Consider the following 19,615-nt stretch of genomic DNA (forward strand, 5'->3'; position numbering starts at 1 on the left):
GAAGGAAAAGATAGATTCACAACACACAACTGCAGCAAGTGGAATGAGTCTTTCATTGAAGTTAGTGTTGAGAAGGGGTTAATGGTCAGAGAGAGGGGGCTACTGACCTGACCAGAGTACTTCTCTGGTTCAAGGTAGTTATAGCTTGGGGCTATAGCCCCTCCCTGCCTGTTAATAGAGAAAATTTCATTTAAAATATACACCTTTCTCTCTGCTTAAAAAAATCTGGAATTACACACAAGTTGGCCTATAACACCAGGCCCATAACACGGCCTGGTACCCAACATCACAGCAGCTTTGTCAGAGCAGTAGGGGGAAGGGGAAAGCAGATAAGGAGGCTTATGGGCACCTGGTGGTGGCTTCATAGCTTCTAGATGCCATGCCCTGCTGACATACCCAGTGTGGCCTATTTATGTGTCCTATATACACACACAGGTCTAGCTGGAAGCAGGCCCTGGGACAGCAGGGAAGACCATCTCGGATAGGTAAGGGGCTTGAACTTTGCTCCTAGCCATCCCTTCATCTCAAGCCCCTTCCAGTTGTTCTTCTCTAGGGAAAGTTCTTTTGCCTGTCAGGTCTACTCTGCATGGTCCCAGGATATACTGGCTGGGAATGAAGATAGGAATGGGCAGGGACAAATTCCACAAGGCCTTTGCCCCTACAGCCTGGAGAGGAAACTTTTCCCAGAGGCCATGTCCAAGGGGGCAGAGCTATCAGGTCAGATTACACAAGGCCAGGTGCTGGAGCTGGGGCCCCTGAGCATATCAGGCTCCAACAAGTTTGTTTTGCCCCTCGGGCTAAGGGCTGTTCAGGGGTGGAGCTGTGGTACTGACAGGTATTAGCTTACAGGAGGAGCTTGCATGGAAGACAGTACTCTACTTCTGCTCCTGCTTCTTGCAGGCCCCAGCCCTTCCCTGTGTACTGTTAACTTTTTCCTTGCTGGAGCAAAGGTGTTTCTGGCAAGACACCCCACATGCTGCCATCTGCGTGAAGAGCTGAGTTTCAGCTCAATCCAGCATGGCATCCAGTTGGTCAGCTAAGGCATCAAACATGGTGCTGATATCATCCAGGATGTGCTTGGAGTTGCCAGGTTGGGAAAGGCTGGTAGAAGGGAAGAGAACAGGATCAGTGTCATGACAAAACCCCAGGGTCCCGTCTATGTACTGTAGAATGTATAGAATGTATCACCCTGCTCCTGACACCAGAACCTGGGGGAGGAGGGGTGGTAGCTGCTTCTAAGCTTCAATCTTTCTAGCAACTGTACCTACTTCCCACCCTTTCCTCTCCCCCATGTCTCTCACCCTTCTCGATCCTCAGCACCGATACTCTTTTCAGCTGCCCTCAGGGCAGCTGCCAGGGAGGAGCTGGTCTGCTCCAGTCTCTGCTGGGCATGAGCTGCAATGGATGCCCCCCCACTCTCAGGTTTTGGTGGAGGGGCAGGGCGGGGACCAAGTTTGGGAGCCAGCTTAGGCCCTGAGAAGGCAAGTTGTGTACAAGCCACGGACACAGGTTTGGGAGCTGCACCTAAGGAGAAAGAAAAACCAGTCTGTTATCTGCAATAGGAAAAAGGACCTCTCAAATCCCATAATACCCCTCCCTCTCACCCCCAGGCAGGCCATCCCCTCATACCTCCTACTGGCACCTTGATGAGGGCCAAGGGGGGAGCTGGGGACATCTCCCCCTTTTGCTGGGTGGCCGAGTCCTCCAGGCCAGACCCAGGCAATTGGGGACCAGGAATCTGAGTCAAGGTATTGGTGGAAAAGGGGGATGCAGTGGTGTTAAGAGTCAGTGAGTTGTTAGAGCCAGGAACTGGAGGGGTGGGAGTTGAGGAGTTGGGTGGGGGAGGTGCTGAGGAATCAAGGTTGGGCTGCGAAGGCAGCGGGGCTGAGAGGACTGGGGTAGGACTGGCGGCTCCAAAAGCCAGAAGAGCTGTCTGCAGTGGCTCTCTCTCTCGACATTTGGGCCTCCGCTTGACAGTGTCTGACTCAGTAAGGTTGAAGTCAAGTCCAGGGGGAATAGAGACCTCACGGTTCAAGGGCCCTGCAGGTTTGGGCCGCTGCTTGATAGTCAGGTTGCCTTCTTCCGCAAAGGGCAGTCCTTCCCCAGAGCTGCCCCGGGATCGGGAGGTCCCCTCAGAACCCCGTTCCTCTTCTGTGTCTGAAGCAGGACTCCCAGGCGCAGGAGAGCTGGGAGAATCTGAAGGACCAGTTGGTTCACTCAGTGTGCGTCTCCGGGATGCTACAACTTCTTCTTCTGCTGGCCCTGGGCTCCCACCAGACAAAAGAGAGTCTGGCGTATTACCAGAGACAGAGCTGAGGCGTTTTGGTGGTGGGGGTGGAGGCCCTTTTCGGCGAGCCCGTAAGGCAAAGGACTGGCTACGGGGAGCTCCCCTAGTTAGAGCAGAGCCAGGGCTGACCTGCGTCAAGGTGCTTCGACCAGGACGCCGAGTCAGGGTAGCGTAGCTGTCCAAGGCACTACCTACTGGTCCTTCAGCCTCCCCTTCGGTCAATCCTGGGCGACTCAAGCTGTGGGAGCGGCGTTTGGGTCGGGGAGGGTCAGGAGGAGTTGAAGGGGAAGCAGACAGGTAGGAGAAGGCCCGGGGGACACTAGAAGGTGGCACAGGAGCTGGACTAGGGGGTGAACTATGGGGATGCATGAGCACATAGGGAGGGGTGTCTTTGCTGGAAGGGTGTTCATTACCCTCGGGCAGATTCCTCTCTGGAGGGGGACTGGGATTCCCAGTATTGGATCTAGGGGTAGGCTGTTCCTGAGAGTGCCCAGAACCCCTAGAACGTGCCCCAATGCTCTCCTGGCTAGGAGAACGGGTTGGGGGCAAGGTCAGCGGCTCTGGGGTACCCCTGGCCATGGCTGCCTGCAGCTCAGGGCTGAGTTCACTGGCTTGGAAGGTGACCAGCCGGGGTCCAGCAGAACCATCACCATTCTCTAACCCCTCAATAGCCATCACTTCTGGACCCTCTGCCACTCTCCTCCCACTCCCACCCCCACCCCCACTCAGGCCCTCCCCCTGCAGCAAGCTCCTTCGAAGCTCTGCCAGCCGTTTCACTCCCAGCATCAGCTTCTTCTGATGACCTGAAGAGGAAGGCAGAGGGAGTCAGGATGGGTGGGTCCCAGGACCCTGCCACCTAGCCTAGTCTCTCAAAGAAACATAAAGAATCCCTTCTGTGTGTTTAGTGCTCAACAACTTCCAAAGCACTTTCATTTATGCTCACAGTTGTTATGAGGGTCAGAGCCAGGGTACGTGTTTTTAATCCCCACTTTACAGATGAAGACTTTCTAGCCCAGGATCATGCAGCTTAGTAAGGTAACAAGAGTTGTCACAGGAACCCAGGTCTTTTAACTCCAAATACAGGACTCCTCCAGGGAAGAGGGGGCACTCTGATTGTTCCTCTCTCCCAGCTGCTTCCGGATGGACACAGTGGGGGACAGGGCAACATGACAGATTCATCAGAGAAGATGGCAGGCTGGACAGAGGTCCCTGGGATGGCTGGGAGTTGGAGGCAGTGGTTCATCATGCTTACCGAGTTTATTGACTCCAATTTCCTGCAGCTCCTCCCAGGTGAGGTCGGCCACCAGCCCCATGGAATCATAGCCACTGCTCACTAGTTGTTTGTGATACTGAGGCAGCCCCAGGGCCCCCAGCCACTCCAGTAGATCCGCCTGCAACAGTGGCCCTCCAAGCCTCAGGATAAGCATGTAATCCAGAGCCCAGTATAGGGGGTGTTATCTAGCCTTAGGCATATGATCACCTGTGTTTGATCTACCTGGTGTGGGGAATGTGCCAACAGTGGAGGGTGGGGATGGGGACTGTGCTCCTTCACAAAGCATTTGGGGGTAAGTGGGCTCAAAGCTCAGTATGTTCTAACTAGTCACTCACCGGGATGTAGCTAGGTAGCCATTCTGCAATGTTAAGCTGGGTGATCTCAGTAGCAATCTTTTTCCTGTGCCCAGGCTTCGTCACCCCAATGGCTGTTAGGTCCTGGTACACAGAATAATGCCTGTCAGCTTCTATTACTTGGCACCTCCCTACCTTGGCTCTTCCCATCCCTTGCCCTTCTCCACCAGCACTGACCTCTGGCGTCATTCGGCTGATGGTTGGCACGTCGTAACCAGCCTGCAGGAAGTGAGTGGTGTAGCTTTCCAGCTGGAACTCGCTCAGCCAGTTGTGAATAGCCTGAGCATCCTGAGGAGGAAGGGAGGGAGAAGGGAAGGAAGATAACCCAGAGGGCTCTGCTCTGCTCCTCAATTCCCTCCCCAAGTAGCCCAAGGCCAGTTCTGCCCTTTACCCAGTCTATCAATCTATAAGCATTTACTAAGCACATACTGTGTGCTAAGTGTTCAGGCTACAAAGAGAAAATTAAAACCTCCTCAATGAACATGTACACATATAAACAGACATAGACACACATACACATACACACACATTATTTATATATATAAAAGTGAATACGAGATAGGTTTGGAATACATTAGCTGCTTCAGGGGACTAAGAAAGGCTTCAAGTGGAAGGTGGCACTTAAGCTGAGTCTTAAAGGAAAACCAGACATGATAAGAGATGGAGATGAGGATGGACTGCACTCTAGTCAGGGGAGACAGACAGTGCAAAGATCAGGAGGTAGGAGATGGAGTGTTGTATGTGCAGAACACATAAGCCGGATGAAAGAGTTTGAGGAGGGACGTAAAGACTGAGAAGATTGGAATGGGCCAAGTTCTGAAGAAATTTAAATGTCAAAGTTTATTCTAGAGGTCATTGGGAGCCATCAGAATTTTGAGCAGAGGGATAGATGACCTGTGCTTTAAGAAAATTACTTTAGGAACTATATGAAAGATGGATTGTAGTAGGGCAAGGCTTGAGGTAGGGAGACAAATATGAGATGTTACAATATTCTAGACCAATGCAGTGAAAGTCTGAATAAGGGTATTGGCCATATGAATGAAGAAGCAAAGTTTTCAAAAGATAATATTGAGAAAGAAATTTCAAGATTTTGCGATCACTTAAATTTGTGGGATGAAAGTAAAGAGCTGAGAATGAACACCAAGGTAACAAAACTGGGTGATGACTGGGAGGAATGTGGTGCACTCAATATTAATAGAAAAGTTTGGAAGAGGACTGAGATTTTAGAATGGAAGGCAGGGTCTCTATTTAGGACATGAGATGCCTACTGGACATTGGACTTGTCCAATAGGCAAAATTGATGATGAGGAGCTCAGGAGAGAGACCCAGGCCAGACATATATGATGGCATGCAATTTATTTGAGATGAGTAAATTGATCAATCTTTAAATGGTTCCATTTTGTGACAGCCATAGTCAGGTGTGTATCTGTCTACCAATACTATGCTGACTGAAAATGTCTAATCTGGACCAGATGAAACTATTTAAGCTGGTTTCCCCTAGTCTTAGTTATTTCTCTTATCAGATGCGATGTCAGGTACGTGCATGCTGTACATGTATTTTGTTACTCTTATTTGTTGTGTTTTTAATTCTGTGATTCTCCTGGGAAATGTGCTACCGTGGTAGCTCTTAAAGAGCACACTTCAGTGACAATTAGAGATATTGCAATGCCTTCTGATGTCAAGTATTTCAAGAATCCTTCAAAACAGGATCGTTACATTAAAGTGAAAAGAAAAGTGTGGTGGAAAATGAAAAACAAGGCCAAGCACTAACAAACTACTGTTGCTAACCACCTAAGAAAATAAGTTAAAACCTTCAGAGAGACCTGACAACTGATAGGGTTACCATTGATTCCTCTAGTGCAGTGTAGGCCTTTTGATGTTGGAAGAACAGGAAAAGAGCAATAAAAAAATACCACCTTTCTATGAAGAAAAAAATGCTTGTCATGAACAAGCAATACAAAAGCTGGAGCACTGAAAGTGACTTACTAATGAAACTTATTTTGATTCCAGGTAATAACAAAACCATCGTCAGAAAAAGTAAAAGTGACCCTGTCATAAGACTATAAAAACATCTACTCAAAAAAATGGGAGGGGGGGATTTTTTTTATACCGCCAGTGGGCCTAGAAGACTCATTTGCAATGAGGAAACAGAATTGTTCTAGAATTATAGAAATTTCCAAATGGAGATGGATACTGCAACATGACCTCACACTAGCCCCTGTGTCGTGAAAGGTTAAGACATAAATCCAAGAGATGGAGAGAAACATGTTTCAGTAGCCTGGAAGATTACTAGATTTAAGCACCAATGAAAACTTATGAGTGATAATCAAGGCTAGACTTGGGAAAATTGTTTGTCAAAGGTATGCTTAACATCCAACGTAATAAAAGTATGGCTTCATCATGAAGAAATGCAGAATGTGGGTTAAAATCCTGTGAATTTGATGCCAAATCATGGAAAACAATTGACTGCTGTAAAAGGACATAGAGCACATTCAAAGCTTTTGAAAGATCTAAAAAAATTATAAGGTTTATTGTAAATCAGTAATTTTTAATCATTTTACTTTGTCCCAGTTTATGTGCACATCAATGTAGGTCAAGAAGTCATCTTCATAAAGATGTAATGGAACCCATAGAAGTGGATGAAGTCACTGAGAGAATAGAGAGATAAGAGGGCCCAGGACAGAGCCTTGGGGTACACCCACAGTTAGTGGGAATGGCAGAGATGATGAATCAGGAGAGGAGACTCAGAAGACTGAGAAGGAGTAGTCAGAGAGGTAGGAAGAAAACCAGGAGAGAGCAACATGATCATCCTTGTTAGGACTAGGAAGTGTCCAAGCTGAGCCTATGGACTAGATTCCTTGGATTCCTGCACCTTAATTCTTTCCTCTGTTCAAGCCAAGGACTTGTAGCTACCCAGAGAACTCAGCTGATGGAACATACCCTGGCAATATCCTCAGTGTGCCCTTATCCAACAATCCAGGTTTGATGACAACTCCTTACAACTTAAAGGAAAGACTCTCACACAGGCACCTCCACCCTCTTTCTAACCCCAAAGTCTAAGAGGTAGGGATCATACCTTCCCCTCCAGCAGCTGTTCCGGTCTCATGTCCTGGTTGAAGATTTGTTCCCTAGGGCGGTGGTTTGTGAGAGACCAGTGGCTCAAGCCTTCTGGGGGAGGTAAATGAGATGTGGTAGGATGAGTGCAATGTCCTGGCCATCTCAGTCTCCTGAAGCCCACCCTTCCAAGCCGTAAGGTACAGGGGTGCCCATAGACCCCCACCAGTCCTGGAATTCCCTGACTCCAGCCTTCCTCACCTGGCAGAGAGGTGGGGTGCAGGCCAGGCAGAGACAGGTCCTCTCCAGTAGGGGTCAATGGCTGTAAGGGAAGATCAGAGTCAGGAGCCATGGGGATGGGTATAGGATCAGATTTATAGCTAGAAGGGACCTTAAATCTAGTCCAAGAACCACAGCTGGGCCAAGAATCCCAATTCAGCACCTTTTCTGTTACATATAATGCTAAATGAAGTGTCCCCTTGCCCAAAGACTCAGCCCCATACCTGAGTATTCTCAATGAGGAGGCCAGTGTTGTGTCCATTTGGGCCCTCTGAACTTTGACCGCTACCTGCACTTCGGATGCTGCCCACGCTCCCTTCACTGCCCACACTGTTCCTGTCGCTGGCTGCTGGGAAGAGGAGGAAAAGAATGAGAATTCCAGTTGGCACTATCAGCAACTTAAAAGGGGTGACGTTTGTAGAGAACTTTAGGGTTTGCAAAAACTGCTTTATATAAACGATCTCATTTAATCCTGACAACAACCCTGGAAGTTAGGTGCTGTTATCTGACAGATGAAGGGACTGAAGGTCAGAGAAATTAGCTGGCTTTTTCAATGTCACACAGAATATTAGGATTTGAACCCAGATCTCCTTATCTCCAAGACCAGAGCTCTATCCAATATACCATGCTGCCCCCAGGAGGATGCTAGGAGGAATGGGTTAGTACCAGTTTTCAAGCTCTCAAACAGGAGACTTACCTGGACTATCTGGGCTAATGCCAACCCGAGGAAGTTGGCCATATGTAAGAGAGTGCAGGGGGTCATCAGTTGGCAGCTGAGGGGTCCTGGCAAAATTTGGGCGCAGAGGAATGGTCCCAGCTGAGGGGCGTGGTAAGGTGACCCCAGCCCGCTTGCTGACCACTTCAACGATGCCCGGTGGGAAGTATCCCACCCGGTCAGTGCCCAGTTGGCTTTCATGTATGTGTCCCTTCCATCGTCCATCAGGGTGTTGTTCGAGAACCTGCAGACGTGCACAGGGAACTGGTTCAGCAGGGCTTAGGGACCTAGAGCAGTGGAAGGTATCCAGGTCCATAGACCTCCTCGTTCAGATCTCTACCTTTCCCTGCATCTCTGATGGCCTATAGTCTTTCTGACCCTTCCCTTCCCCTTAAGGAATGATAAAACCTCATCAATGCAACAGATCTTGGGGTTCCTTTACTGTTCCTCACCGTGATGATGTCTCCAGCCCGGATATTGAGGGCAGTAGGGTCATGGAGGTTCCAGAAATCCTTGAGAGCCCGAACCTTCAGGATCCCTGATGCTTCTAAGGTGGGTGGGAGGAGAGGGGGAGAGAGAGAGAGAGAGAGAGAGGGAGGGAGGGAGGGAGGGAGGGAGGGAGGGAGGGAGGGAGGGAGAGGAGAGCAGGAATGATGTGGGATTGTGGGATGATCACTGGGGTCATCTCCCAACTCAGCCCCTCCTTCCCCTCCCCACTCCATTCCTGGTTTCAATCTTCCCTCCCAAGCGTCAAACTAAAGCTGAATATGAAATTCTCCCCGGTGATCTCTAATTCTCTCTCAGCTTGCCTCAAGTACCTGACACCCCACAATCCCTAACCATGCTGATTTCATTATCTCTTCTCATGGTCTGGGCTCTCCTTAAGCACCTCTTCCCATCACATTATTCCCACTCACCCCGCAGTAGCTGCTTGATTTCCCGGCTGGCCTGAGAAGTAGTAAACTGGTTCACGATATCCAGGGCTGTCTGGTTATACGTATTCCTGATGTTTACGTCCACACCACCCTGTGATGATCACCGTGTATCAATCCCCTTTAAGATTACCATTCTCCCCTCAATTCCAATGTCAGCCAGTATGGCTCCCATGGAAATGCCTCCAAGAGTCATGCTCATTAGGCTATGGCATTCACAGATCTAAAGCTGCAAGGGACGTTGGAGGTCATCTGATTCAACTCCATTTCAAAGATGAGGAAATAGAAGTGAACTGATTTGCCCAAGGTCACAGAGATAAGTAAGCATCTGGGAGCAGGCTCTGAACTCAAGTTCACTGCTCCCTGACCAACTGCTGTGACTCTGCCTCCCTAGTCACAGAAGTTGCTCAATAATCATTTGCTGAATGAAGGAATGCCCTCGCCTGCTCATGTGCCCTGTGGCATCCTCCTCTTGGCACACATGCCTACCTCCAGCAGCAACCGCACCACCTCGGTCTTTCCATAGAGCGCTGCCTCATGTAGGGCGGTGCCTGTCTTCGTCTGGCGGTTGATCTCGATCCCTGCTCTCAGTAGCTGCCTGAAGAATGGAGATGAGGGAGGAGTTAGGCGCCCAGGAGACAGAGGAGAACTGTGACCCAGTGGTGAAAGGACAGCCAGGGAGAGGGCAGGTGGAATGCACAGAAGAAGAAGCAGCGGGGCTGAGCAAGAGTTACCTGATGACCTCCTTGTGCCCGTTCTTGGCAGCTAGGTGCAGTGGGGTAGTGTAGTTGGGGTCACTTGGATCTTTGGCCTCGCCCTCCAGCAAAGCCACACACAGGTGGCTATTTAGGAGTAGTTGGGCTACCTGTGGGTACCATGCCTATGTCAGGAACCTTTCCCTTTAGGGCCCAGAAATATCCCAAGATCACTCAAATCCTACCTCCCACAATATACTCAAAGTACAATCTGGAGTACCAAGTGAACATGGGGTGGGGAGGCCTCACCAAAGGTGGGAAGGATTACCTGGGGTATAGTGGAGTAGGGGGAAGGCATGCTTCACCTGGGGTACAATGAGGGTAGGGAGGTGGAGATGCCTCACCTTGAGTCGTCCAAACTCACAGGCCAAATCCAGTGGGGTCTTCTTAGCTTTGTTGACCAGGCAGGGGTTAGATTGATGCTGCAGAAGCATTTCTGACTGAGGAGGGGACACAGGGTGAGTATTTAGCCTTGGCCTTTTCCCCTTTATGCTGGGAAGGGGAGGGAAACAAAGCAAACTCCCCAGGATGGTATCTATTTCTGAAAACTGACACCTGAAGAACTCACTTACCACTTCATAATGCCCGTACTGGGCTGCCAGGTGCAGTGGGATCTGCCCATCCAGGGAAGCAGCATTGACGGCAGCGGCTGCTCTCAGAAGCAGGCGCACAGGTTCCAGCCGGCCTTGCCAGGCTGCGTAGTGTAAGGGACGCATTCCTGCAAAAGACAAGAGACAGACCAAGGGTGATTTCTCAGACTGTTAGGGGCACAAGTAGAAGGAACTTGCTGAAATTTTCTGGGTTCAGCACACTCAGAGACAAGGTGCTTGGACTGAAGTGTCTGAGCTGATACTGAAAAATAGTGGTTCAGTGAGAGATGTCTAGAACAGGTGTCCTTAACAACCTTGGAGTCCATGAAATTTTTGGATTTTTTTTTAATCCTATGATAACTGTATTTCAATAACAGGTTTGCTTTGTAATCCTATGTATTTTATTTCATGAACTTGAAAAAGTTATTCTGAGAAGAGATTCCTAGGTTTCATTAGAATTTTTAAAAGAGTTCATGACATAAGAAAGGCTAAAAATCCTTGGCCTATAATAATACTAACTGGTGTTTTTATAAAACTTTAAGGTTTGCAAAGCACCTAATCTATATGATTTAATTACATCCTCACAACGTTCCTATACTTGTCCCCACTATACAGACCAAGGAAACTGAGGCTAGACTTGAACTCAGGTCCTCCTGTCTTCAAGTTTAGTCCTCTTTCCAATAAGCCTCCCCACAGCTGCCTAACTGGGTCTAGAGTGCCCAGGCTGGGGTACCTCGGAAGGATGGGAAATTTCAAGTTCTCACCATTGCTATCTTTGATATCCACTGTGGCTTGTGCCTCTAGTAGTAATGCCATCAGTTCCAGGCTGCCCCCCAAGGCTGCATGGTGCAGAGCTGAGAACCTGGGGGAGAGAGCAGAAGAGTATCTCAATTTAGCACATACCCCACCACCTTCACACCCAAATCCTAGGTGTCTCTCAATCCATCCACTGGGTCCCAGAACCACCCAGGGAACGGGGTGGCAGAAGAGGGCTGAGCTATCTCTGCCCGATGTTCCCCTCCTCACCCTTCTGTGCCTCCCTCCCCCCCTCACCGTGGGAGCGCAGAGAGAGGCCGGCTGAATGAAAGGGCTCAGTGTCTGGGCTGAGAGGCCTGTTTGTCTGGCCATCTCCCTCCCCCCCTACTCAGTGGGCCCAGAGGAGGGGGCCGTGGGAGCGGGAGCCTGAGGATTTCTACCCTAGAGGGGAGAAAAGGGGGCCCAGCAGGAATCTGACCTGAAGGAATACCCTCTTAAAGAATGCAAAGCCCCTCCCCCTGACCACCCAGCTATATGCTTTCAAGCTCTGTGGGTCTGTATGACCCTATCCCAACCACTCAGATACCCCTCTTCCTGCCCCAGGCTTCCTCAGATCCCAGAAATCTAATCAATGACACCCAAAGTATATGGCCCCTTGAGGCTTCCTAATTCCTATTACCCACTGTCTCAGTTTCCCAACTGTGTACTCCCTGGGGAAAACAACTGTGCTCACTCACCCATCTGTATCCTGGTAGTTTACGTTGAGCTTCTTAGTTGAGCCAAGGAGTTCTGAGGTAAGGGGGCAAAGTTAGGTCAGGGTCAGAGCCCATCCTATGCCCTGCCCCTCCCTGCTCCCAACACACACACACACACACACACACACACACACACACACACACACACACACACACACACACACACACACACACACACACACACACACACACACACACACACACACACACACACACACACCAGTCTGACTTCTCTTTATCCTACCAAAGGCTGGCACCGACCTCTTGGTGTACAGGAAAACACAAGTCCCATGGCCCCTGACCCACTCCCCACTGATGCCCTACTCTTCAAAATCAAGGAACCACTACAGCAGCCCAAGTCTTCCTCTTTCCACAATCCCCCAGACTAACTTCTGCTTAGAGGGACAATGGAGTGTGTGGGGGTGTGTGGGGGGAGGTGGCATTGCCAGCATGCTGTGCCCTATGCCAAACAAGCCCATGGAGCACATGGTTGACATTCTTGCTGAAATAGGCAAAGGAGAGGGAGAAAAACTTTGGGTATGGGGTTCTAAGGCTTAGGAATGGAAGGGCAAATGCCATCCACACTTTGGGGGACCATTTCTTCATTATAGGCTCCAGCGACAATCTCTTGCTATGGGGTTACCCAACATAAGTCTTGGGGACTCTGTGACTGCCATAATTGTTGAGATACCCCACCACCTGGCCACATGTTGAGGCTGGGCTAGGAATTAAATTCACGTTTTGTTAGTTAACTACTATGTGCAGGACACTGGGTTAGACACTGGTCCTAAGAATACAAAGATGAAATACAATATATGCCCTTCCTTCAAGTAGCTTACAATCTATTGGCACATTCCAGCTCTTAGGGGGAATTGGATAGAGAGATGAGAAGTGTAATTGTTGTCCATGGATGACTAGACGTAGCAGGGAAGGGTGAAAAGGGGCTCTGTGCAGACCACTAAAGAAGGATCTGTCAGAGATCTGAGTACCCAGAAGGGCCTTTCTCCTGCTAGTTCCCATCTCTGCCAGGGAGGAAGCTTGGCCCACCCCAGGCCTAGGCAAGGAGCCAAGCATACTGGTCTAGGCCTGCCCCTAGGTCCCAGCTGGGCCCCCAAATGCCCCTGCAGCCTAGGCAGGACAGGATGTCATTCCATTAGTGATAAGCCAAGCCAACTGGGGAGTGGCATAGGGGGTATGTTGGAGGAGAGATAGCATGGATTCTTCTCTGGGTTCCCTGTCTCTGGAAGTAAGTTAGACTCCCCCAAAGGGGTTATGTACAGACACAAAAGAATCAGACCTGGGAGAATTTAAGGGGGGGCTATATTTGATGGTCAAGAGGAAAAAAGCTAAATTCATGACTGTGTGGAATTACTCCTCTGGACCTCAGTTTCCTTTTCTAACAACTCCATATGGGACAGATAAGAGAGTATCTCCAGCTCAGCACTCTTCAGTGCTAAACTCCAATCACTATGGTGGCAGAGGTGAGGGTTGGGACTCAAAGGTCATGAATCTCGTTGAGCAGAAGCTGACAGGAGTGACAAGAGACCTTCCTCAGCTCCTCATTGGCACACAGGTGGTTCTGCTGCAGAGAGAAGCCAAAAACTCACCCTCTGGGGAGCAGCACAAAAACTCAGTCTTATAGCCAAGAACAGGAACAAGGGCCAGGTCATGCTGGATTGCTCCAGCCAGGCCAGAACAATGACCGGAAAGGTGGTAGGGGAGAGACTGTTACCATGTAGGGGTGGAGTACCACAAGGAGACTACCAGAGAGGGAATGATGTTCCCCCGGGTAGCCCTGCCCAAATCCCTCTTCCCCTTAGGGGTCTCAGTACCCTTGGTGACACAGGGTGGGGAGAGCAAGGCTAGCCTGGGAAGACAGGATATGAGCTCAGTGCCTCTTCCCCAAACCCCCTCCCTGCTCCAGGAACCAGGAAATACTTTTCCCCTTCCTCTGATTAAAAAAGAAAAGAGTACAGAAAAGAGATGGAGGTGGGAAGGAATAAAGGGAAGGGCAGGGGCAAGGCCAGGCAACCCCACCCCTCCCTCTCTTCCAGGCCACCTGCTCCTCTCCCGGCTTCTCAGTCCGGATAGAGGGGGCTCATTCTTGTATGGTTGACCCAAGGGAAGGCAGGCAGTAACTCCATCTAGGTTAAGGGGACTAGAGCAGCTGGGGAGGAGGAGATGGGGTTATGAGGACAGGACCATCATGGACCAAATACCCAGTAAGAGAGGGAGCAGAGGCCCCATTCACCCTGCTCCTCCTTCAGAATGAGGCCTTCCTCACTCACTGGCATCTGCACTGTCACTGAAGGTAGCACTTTCCTTTCTGCCATCTCAGGTAGCTAGGAAGGTCTGGGCCCAGGAGGAAGAAACCAGGTCCTCCTCCCTCCCTTTCAGAGCTCCCTCTCATTCCCAAACTCCGGGACAGGGCAGGAGGAACAGAAAACTGAAGAAGGCACTATTCCCCTCATTTCTGCTCAGGTCAGCCTAATGCTAGCTACTAATGCCTTCCCTCTGAGGTTAGGTTCTATCTATTCTGTATATCTATAGCTTGCATGTACCTAGTTATTTACATATTGTTCTCATTACATTGTAAGATTCTTGTAAACAGAGATTGTTTTGTGTTTTTCTTTGAACGCTTAGCTCTTAACATAGTGCCTGGAACATAATAAGGGATGAATAAATGCTCATTGACTGACCACGGACCTCCTGTTTCCATACACTCATATCTCATTCAAGGACACAAATGTTTGCATCTTGCCTCCCTCTTTAGAATGTAATCTCCTAGCCTTTCTATGCATCCCTAGCCTTTAGCACAGGGTCTGGTACATTGCCCTGGAGAAGGCTGGGATGTACCTATAGCAAGACTGAAATAGACCTTTCTCATTCTGGTTCATTCAGAATCCAGGCCAGCAGTGGGAAAAGAAAAAGGGTCACCAGGCAGTCTGTGCCCTCCCTTCTCCTACCTACCACTGTGCCCAATTACTGCCATGTTACTAGCACTATGCTCGGCATAGGTAAGGTGACAACAGAGTTCCTAGATTCACCGATGACCCTACACCACCAGCCCTAGCACAGTACCTGGCATGTAGTAGGCACGTAAAATAAATATTTGAGGATTCATTGACTATCTTCCACTGTCCCAAAGTGGGGTGGGGAAGTGGGGGTGGCTCTCACTTTGTATTCTTACAAACCACGAGGACAGAGGCAGCTCAATCAAGGCCATGCTGGGCAGGAGGCCAAAACCAACACAGAGAAGGAGGGAAAAGTGAGTGTATGGGGAAATAGGGTTAGGGTGTGGGGCAGATCTGCACACCCTCTCATGCAGTCTGCAGACCCCGAGAGCATGGCAAGACTCAAATCTACTTTTCAGTGTTTAAAATTATGAGGCTCTCCCTGGACTTCCTCTGGCTCATTCTTCCCCACCCCACAACGATCCTAGTCTTCAAACACTGACCCCTCCCCTAAAGCTTTTCACTCTCGCTCAGGAAAGATAATCAAGTCAATAGACCATTGTAACATGACAACCTTCAGCTTTGGACCAACACTCCTTTCCCCATCCCTATATTGTACACCACTCACCCCCTCCCCAAGTAGAAAGTAGGCTACATGAGAGCAGAGTCACTTTTATACCTAGTAATAATGACAGCCAGGACTTATTCATGTAACACCTATTGCATTGCCACACAATGTGCTAAGCACTTTACAATATTATCTTTTTATCCTTACAACAATCCCATTTTGCAGTTGGGGAAACCAAGGCAAAAGTTAAGAGATTTGCCCAAGGTCATACAGCTAGTTGGTAAGTTTCTGAGGCAGGATTGAACTCCGGTCTTCTTAACTCCAGGCCCAGCATCTGCACCTAGCACTGTGCTTGTCAGATAGTACAGTCTCAATAAACTCTTGCTGATTGATTCAGAGAAATACTAGCCAAAGACAATGTGCACAGGACACTCAAAACTCATGGAGAGATAGATGCTGCTCCATCAGGCTGGAGCCTGGAGTTAACCCAACTCTCAAAGAAGTGCCCCAAGGCCTTGCCCTCCTAAAAATCTTTCTGAACCTCTCTGGAAGCTCACATTCCATGAAAAGAAATAAACAGGTTGATGCCAACAATAACTGCGTTGCCTTAAGTTCAGGATCAAACAAGGTGGGGACAGCTAGGTGGGTGTGATGTGGACAGAGCATCAAGCCTGGAGTCAACAAGATACACATTCCTAAGTTCAAATCTGACCTCAGACATGTACTACCTATGTGACCCTGGGCAAGTCACTTAACTCTGTTTGCCTCAAGTTTCCTCATCTGTAAATTAGCTGGAGAAGGAAATGGCAGACCACTCCAGTATTCCAGTCAAGAAAATCCCAAATGGGGTCATGAAGAAATGGGCATGACTGATAAACGACTGAACAACAACTTTGGGGTTTCCCCAAAGTATTACCTCTGAATACAAGGTACTCTGGAGCTACCATACCACCAGGAGATGTGGCTGTTTAGAGCTAAAGTTCCCAAAGTCATGAATCCTTTTGGACCTGTTTCCAACTCATCCCACCCACTGGATTGTAAGGATAATACTATTAATGGAATGACTTCTTTAGGATCAGTCCTGGCTACATAACAAGGAAGCTTAGTGTCTACAAGGATTATGGGATCCTTTTTCCTCCCAATTTCAGATCTCCCTCCCTCTCAGTGGCACTACTTAGAACATGATGTGACCTACAATTTTCCCAACCAATGATGTACCTCAGCTAACCCTCCCTCCCTGCTGCCAAATACAAGGTTTCCCACCCAAGGTTGCCCTCCCCAATCCCTGTGGAAAGGTCAACCTTCCCATCACACCAAGGGGAACTCACTGCTCTTAGCTGCCTTGAATTTGGCCACCAGCTTCTGTACCCCAGCTACATCTCCATTCTTCACAGCAAGAATCAGGTCCTGCTCCCTCCCCATCCTGAACTGGAAGGTTGGGGCTCACAAGGGAAGGGCACAGAGAATGGGAGATGGCCCCAGATATCCTGGGCTTCAAGATGCCATGCCCCAACTCCTCAAAAGACCTGGCAAAAAAATCCAATTAAAAGTCCTGGAGATGGAAGTCCAGAGCTGAAGAGGAGCAGTGCCCTTGGGCCACTGGTTGGCTGTCAGCAGTTGACTAGTCCTGGTTCCAGGTGCTCTGAGAGTTGTTACCACAAGCAGGAAAACCAATCTTGGAGGGCGCGTGGGATGGGTGAAGATCTGGACTGAGACCAGCTTGCGGCTTCTGACAGCTCCGGGATGGGCCAGAACTGGCCACGCCACCCTTCCCTGTTTGGCACGGGAACTCCAGTGCCTATTCTGAAAATTGCCAGCATCCCCTCTGGCAGGTCACGGGGTCTGTTTCTGTCCTGGAAAGATAAGGCATTCCCCACACAAAAGAAGTCTCTCTGCTGGAGAGGAAGGCTCAAATCTTCAGCTGTGACCTAAAGAAATTGAAGAAAGAAGGTATTAGACATAAGGGAGGCCAGGAGCCAGAGATCCAGCACCCCCTGGGTATTACTGCCATCCCAGGACAACTCCAAGGAAATCTCAGGAGAATGACTTGCTTTGTGATGAAGGCTGAGTCTGTAAAGATGGTTAGGAGGTAATCATGATGTAAAAAAGTGGGAAGGGGTGGGGGTGCTGAGTTGATGGGAGGAAGCACTGAGTTCTGAGAAGGGGAGGCTGAGTCACATATATCCATGAGGCATCTGGCAGCACCTCCAACTTGGGGCAGGAGAGGCCCTAGTAATATAACATGGGGACTAAGGTAAAGCAGCCCCCCTCCCCAAAGCCCCAGGTTCCTAACACCCATAGACAACCGACTTGGTGTGGAAAGCAAGGGGCCTAGGGCACTGGGCATGAATCCCAAGGGGTAGGAGTTGACATTCTTGCCCTTAAGTTTAAGGTACTCCCATCTTCCATACACATCTTGGGCTGTTCTCTAAAGATACATCTGATTCCCCATTCCCTAGTTGGCTGGCTAGGTTCACTAGCTAGGTATTACAGGGTTCTTTATGGAAGGCTGGGATGGGAGGAGGAGAACATAGGATGGGACTGTGACCCCCAAAAGAATCTATGTGAGTGGAAGAAGGCAGTGCTGAATTATTGGACAGGGAAGCTGGACACCTGTTGCTCACCCATTTCTGGTTCTGTGTGTTTCTTGGGGGTGTATGTGCGGAGAATAAAGAAGACTCCTTTTTGGGGCAGAGAAGAGGCAAGATGTTGCTCCTAATTGCTGCCCCCCTCCCTTAACTTTTACCCTGGATTCAAGTCCTAAACTCTCAAACTGGTAACAAGCTAACATCAGTTTTTTCGGCTAATCCTACGCTTTCACCCACGAAGCTGGGGGCGGAGACCCGGGACCTAGATTGCAGGGGGCTCCCTCCCCCAAAACAAACAGCCCTCTGGCTCTCCCTACACCACTCTGGCAGGTTGGATACCCCCACCCCCACCCCGCTTCCAAGACCCAAATCTCAGCTATCTAGCAAGAGGGCGCCCGCGACTGGGTACGGGGCTCATTAGCCTCCTTCCCCCCCGCCCCCCCTCGCTTCAAAACCCCCTACCCGGGGAGGAGAAACAATGCAAGGGGGACGGGAAAGGGGAAACAGCAGACGCTCGGATTAAACTGGGGATTGGGAGGGGAGGTGGGGTGGGATGAGAGAATAGGAAGGGAAGCACAGAGTCGGGAGGTGGGGGCAACAGTCTATCCCGCAGGGAAAGTTACTTTGTATCCTCCTCCAGTCTCCTTCTCCTCCCCCTTCAGTCCCGGGCCGTCTGTCTCACCGCTTCCAGGTCCAGCCGCCTCGCCCAAGTTCTCAGGACCCCACCTCAGCCCCCTGCAATTGCAGAGCACAGCTCCCGCCGGCCCCTCTCCTTTCTCCTCCTTCTCCTCTTCCTCCGCGGCCGGCTCGGCGCCTCCAGCAGGAAATCCCGCCCATCCCCCTCCCCACACCCTCCTCTCCCTCTAGCCGGATTTGGAGTTCGGGAGCTCTGGGGCCCTCCCGGCCAAGCCGTCCGACTGTCACTCAGCCCGCTCCGCCCCGCCTACTCTCCTGTCCCTGCCCGACCCACGGAGTCCGAAACTGACATGACGCATGCGCGCAGGTGAGGCGCGTCTCTTACCCTCCACTTTCCCTTTTTCCTAGCCACTCCCCTCCTAGTCCCAATACCACTCCGAGAGAGAGGGAGAGAAAGAGAGAGAGAGACAGAGAGAGAGAGAGACAGGGAGAGAGAGAGAGTAAGAGAGAGAGAGAGAGAGACCAACATAGAAAGAGCGAGAGAAAGAGAGAAAAGAGAGAAGAGAGGGAGAGAGAGAGAGAGAGAGAGAGAGAGAGAGAGAGAGAGAGAGAGAGAGAGAGAGAGAGACAGTGGCCGGTGTTAGTATCCTAAGAAGAAGGCACTAAACTAAGAAACAAAGGAATTCGAAGAAAAGTGACCCAAAGGGAAAAGAAAACATGGCATGGGAGAGAAACAATATTTGGAGACCTACTTTCCCTCTGCTTTCACTCCCGGGCTCCAGAAGCACCCCCAGAAAGTTGTGACTCCCCAATAATTCTTGCCCGATGTGTCTAGTCGGAGCAATGGCTCCATCTCGCGGAAGATCCTGAAACCGTCTTGCAGTTTTCAGCCACTCCTAGATCTTTCAGACTCCTGAACTAGGGAGACCTAGGGGACAGCCCCAAAAACCCTAAAATGTGCTTAAGGACATCTCTGGACAGGCAAGGGCGGAGGAAGAATTCTGTGGTTGGGGATCTTGGATTCTTTTGCTTTTTACTAGGGAAAGTGGGCGGTGGGAGTCAGGAAACGCTGAATTTAAAGCCAGGGATCTCTGCGTCCGAATCCCAGTTTTGCTACAAT

The 19,615-nt window shown here is 49.9% G+C and overlaps 1 protein-coding gene across 4 annotated transcripts; it reads right to left on the bottom strand.

Moving 5' to 3' along the window:
* Nucleotides 1-34: 34 nt before the first annotated feature.
* CASKIN2 (CASK interacting protein 2) lies at nt 35-18,706 on the bottom strand. 4 transcript variants are annotated; one of them, XM_072645688.1, is made up of 20 exons: nt 18,542-18,706; nt 16,600-17,199; nt 11,732-11,783; nt 11,003-11,100; nt 10,221-10,366; nt 9,993-10,088; nt 9,628-9,758; nt 9,383-9,491; nt 8,879-8,987; nt 8,414-8,508; nt 7,944-8,205; nt 7,471-7,592; nt 7,229-7,289; nt 6,990-7,081; nt 4,091-4,201; nt 3,896-3,997; nt 3,540-3,678; nt 1,630-3,090; nt 1,302-1,524; nt 35-1,101 (listed from the first exon to the last, which is right to left on the bottom strand). In XM_072645688.1, the coding sequence occupies exons 2-20, from the start codon at nt 16,691-16,693 to the stop codon at nt 1,008-1,010; spliced, it is 3,597 nt and encodes a 1,198-aa protein (XP_072501789.1). In that variant the 5' UTR covers nt 16,694-17,199; nt 18,542-18,706; the 3' UTR covers nt 35-1,007. The 4 variants fall into 4 exon arrangements, with proteins under 4 accessions (XP_072501789.1, XP_072501790.1, XP_072501787.1 ...); XM_072645689.1 differs by having other exon boundaries at nt 6,990-7,078; nt 7,471-7,595; XM_072645686.1 differs by having other exon boundaries at nt 7,471-7,595.
* Nucleotides 18,707-19,615: the final 909 nt, after the last annotated feature.

Source organism: Notamacropus eugenii, chromosome 2 (assembly GCF_028372415.1).
Source record: "Notamacropus eugenii isolate mMacEug1 chromosome 2, mMacEug1.pri_v2, whole genome shotgun sequence".
NCBI lineage: Eukaryota > Metazoa > Chordata > Mammalia > Diprotodontia > Macropodidae > Notamacropus > Notamacropus eugenii.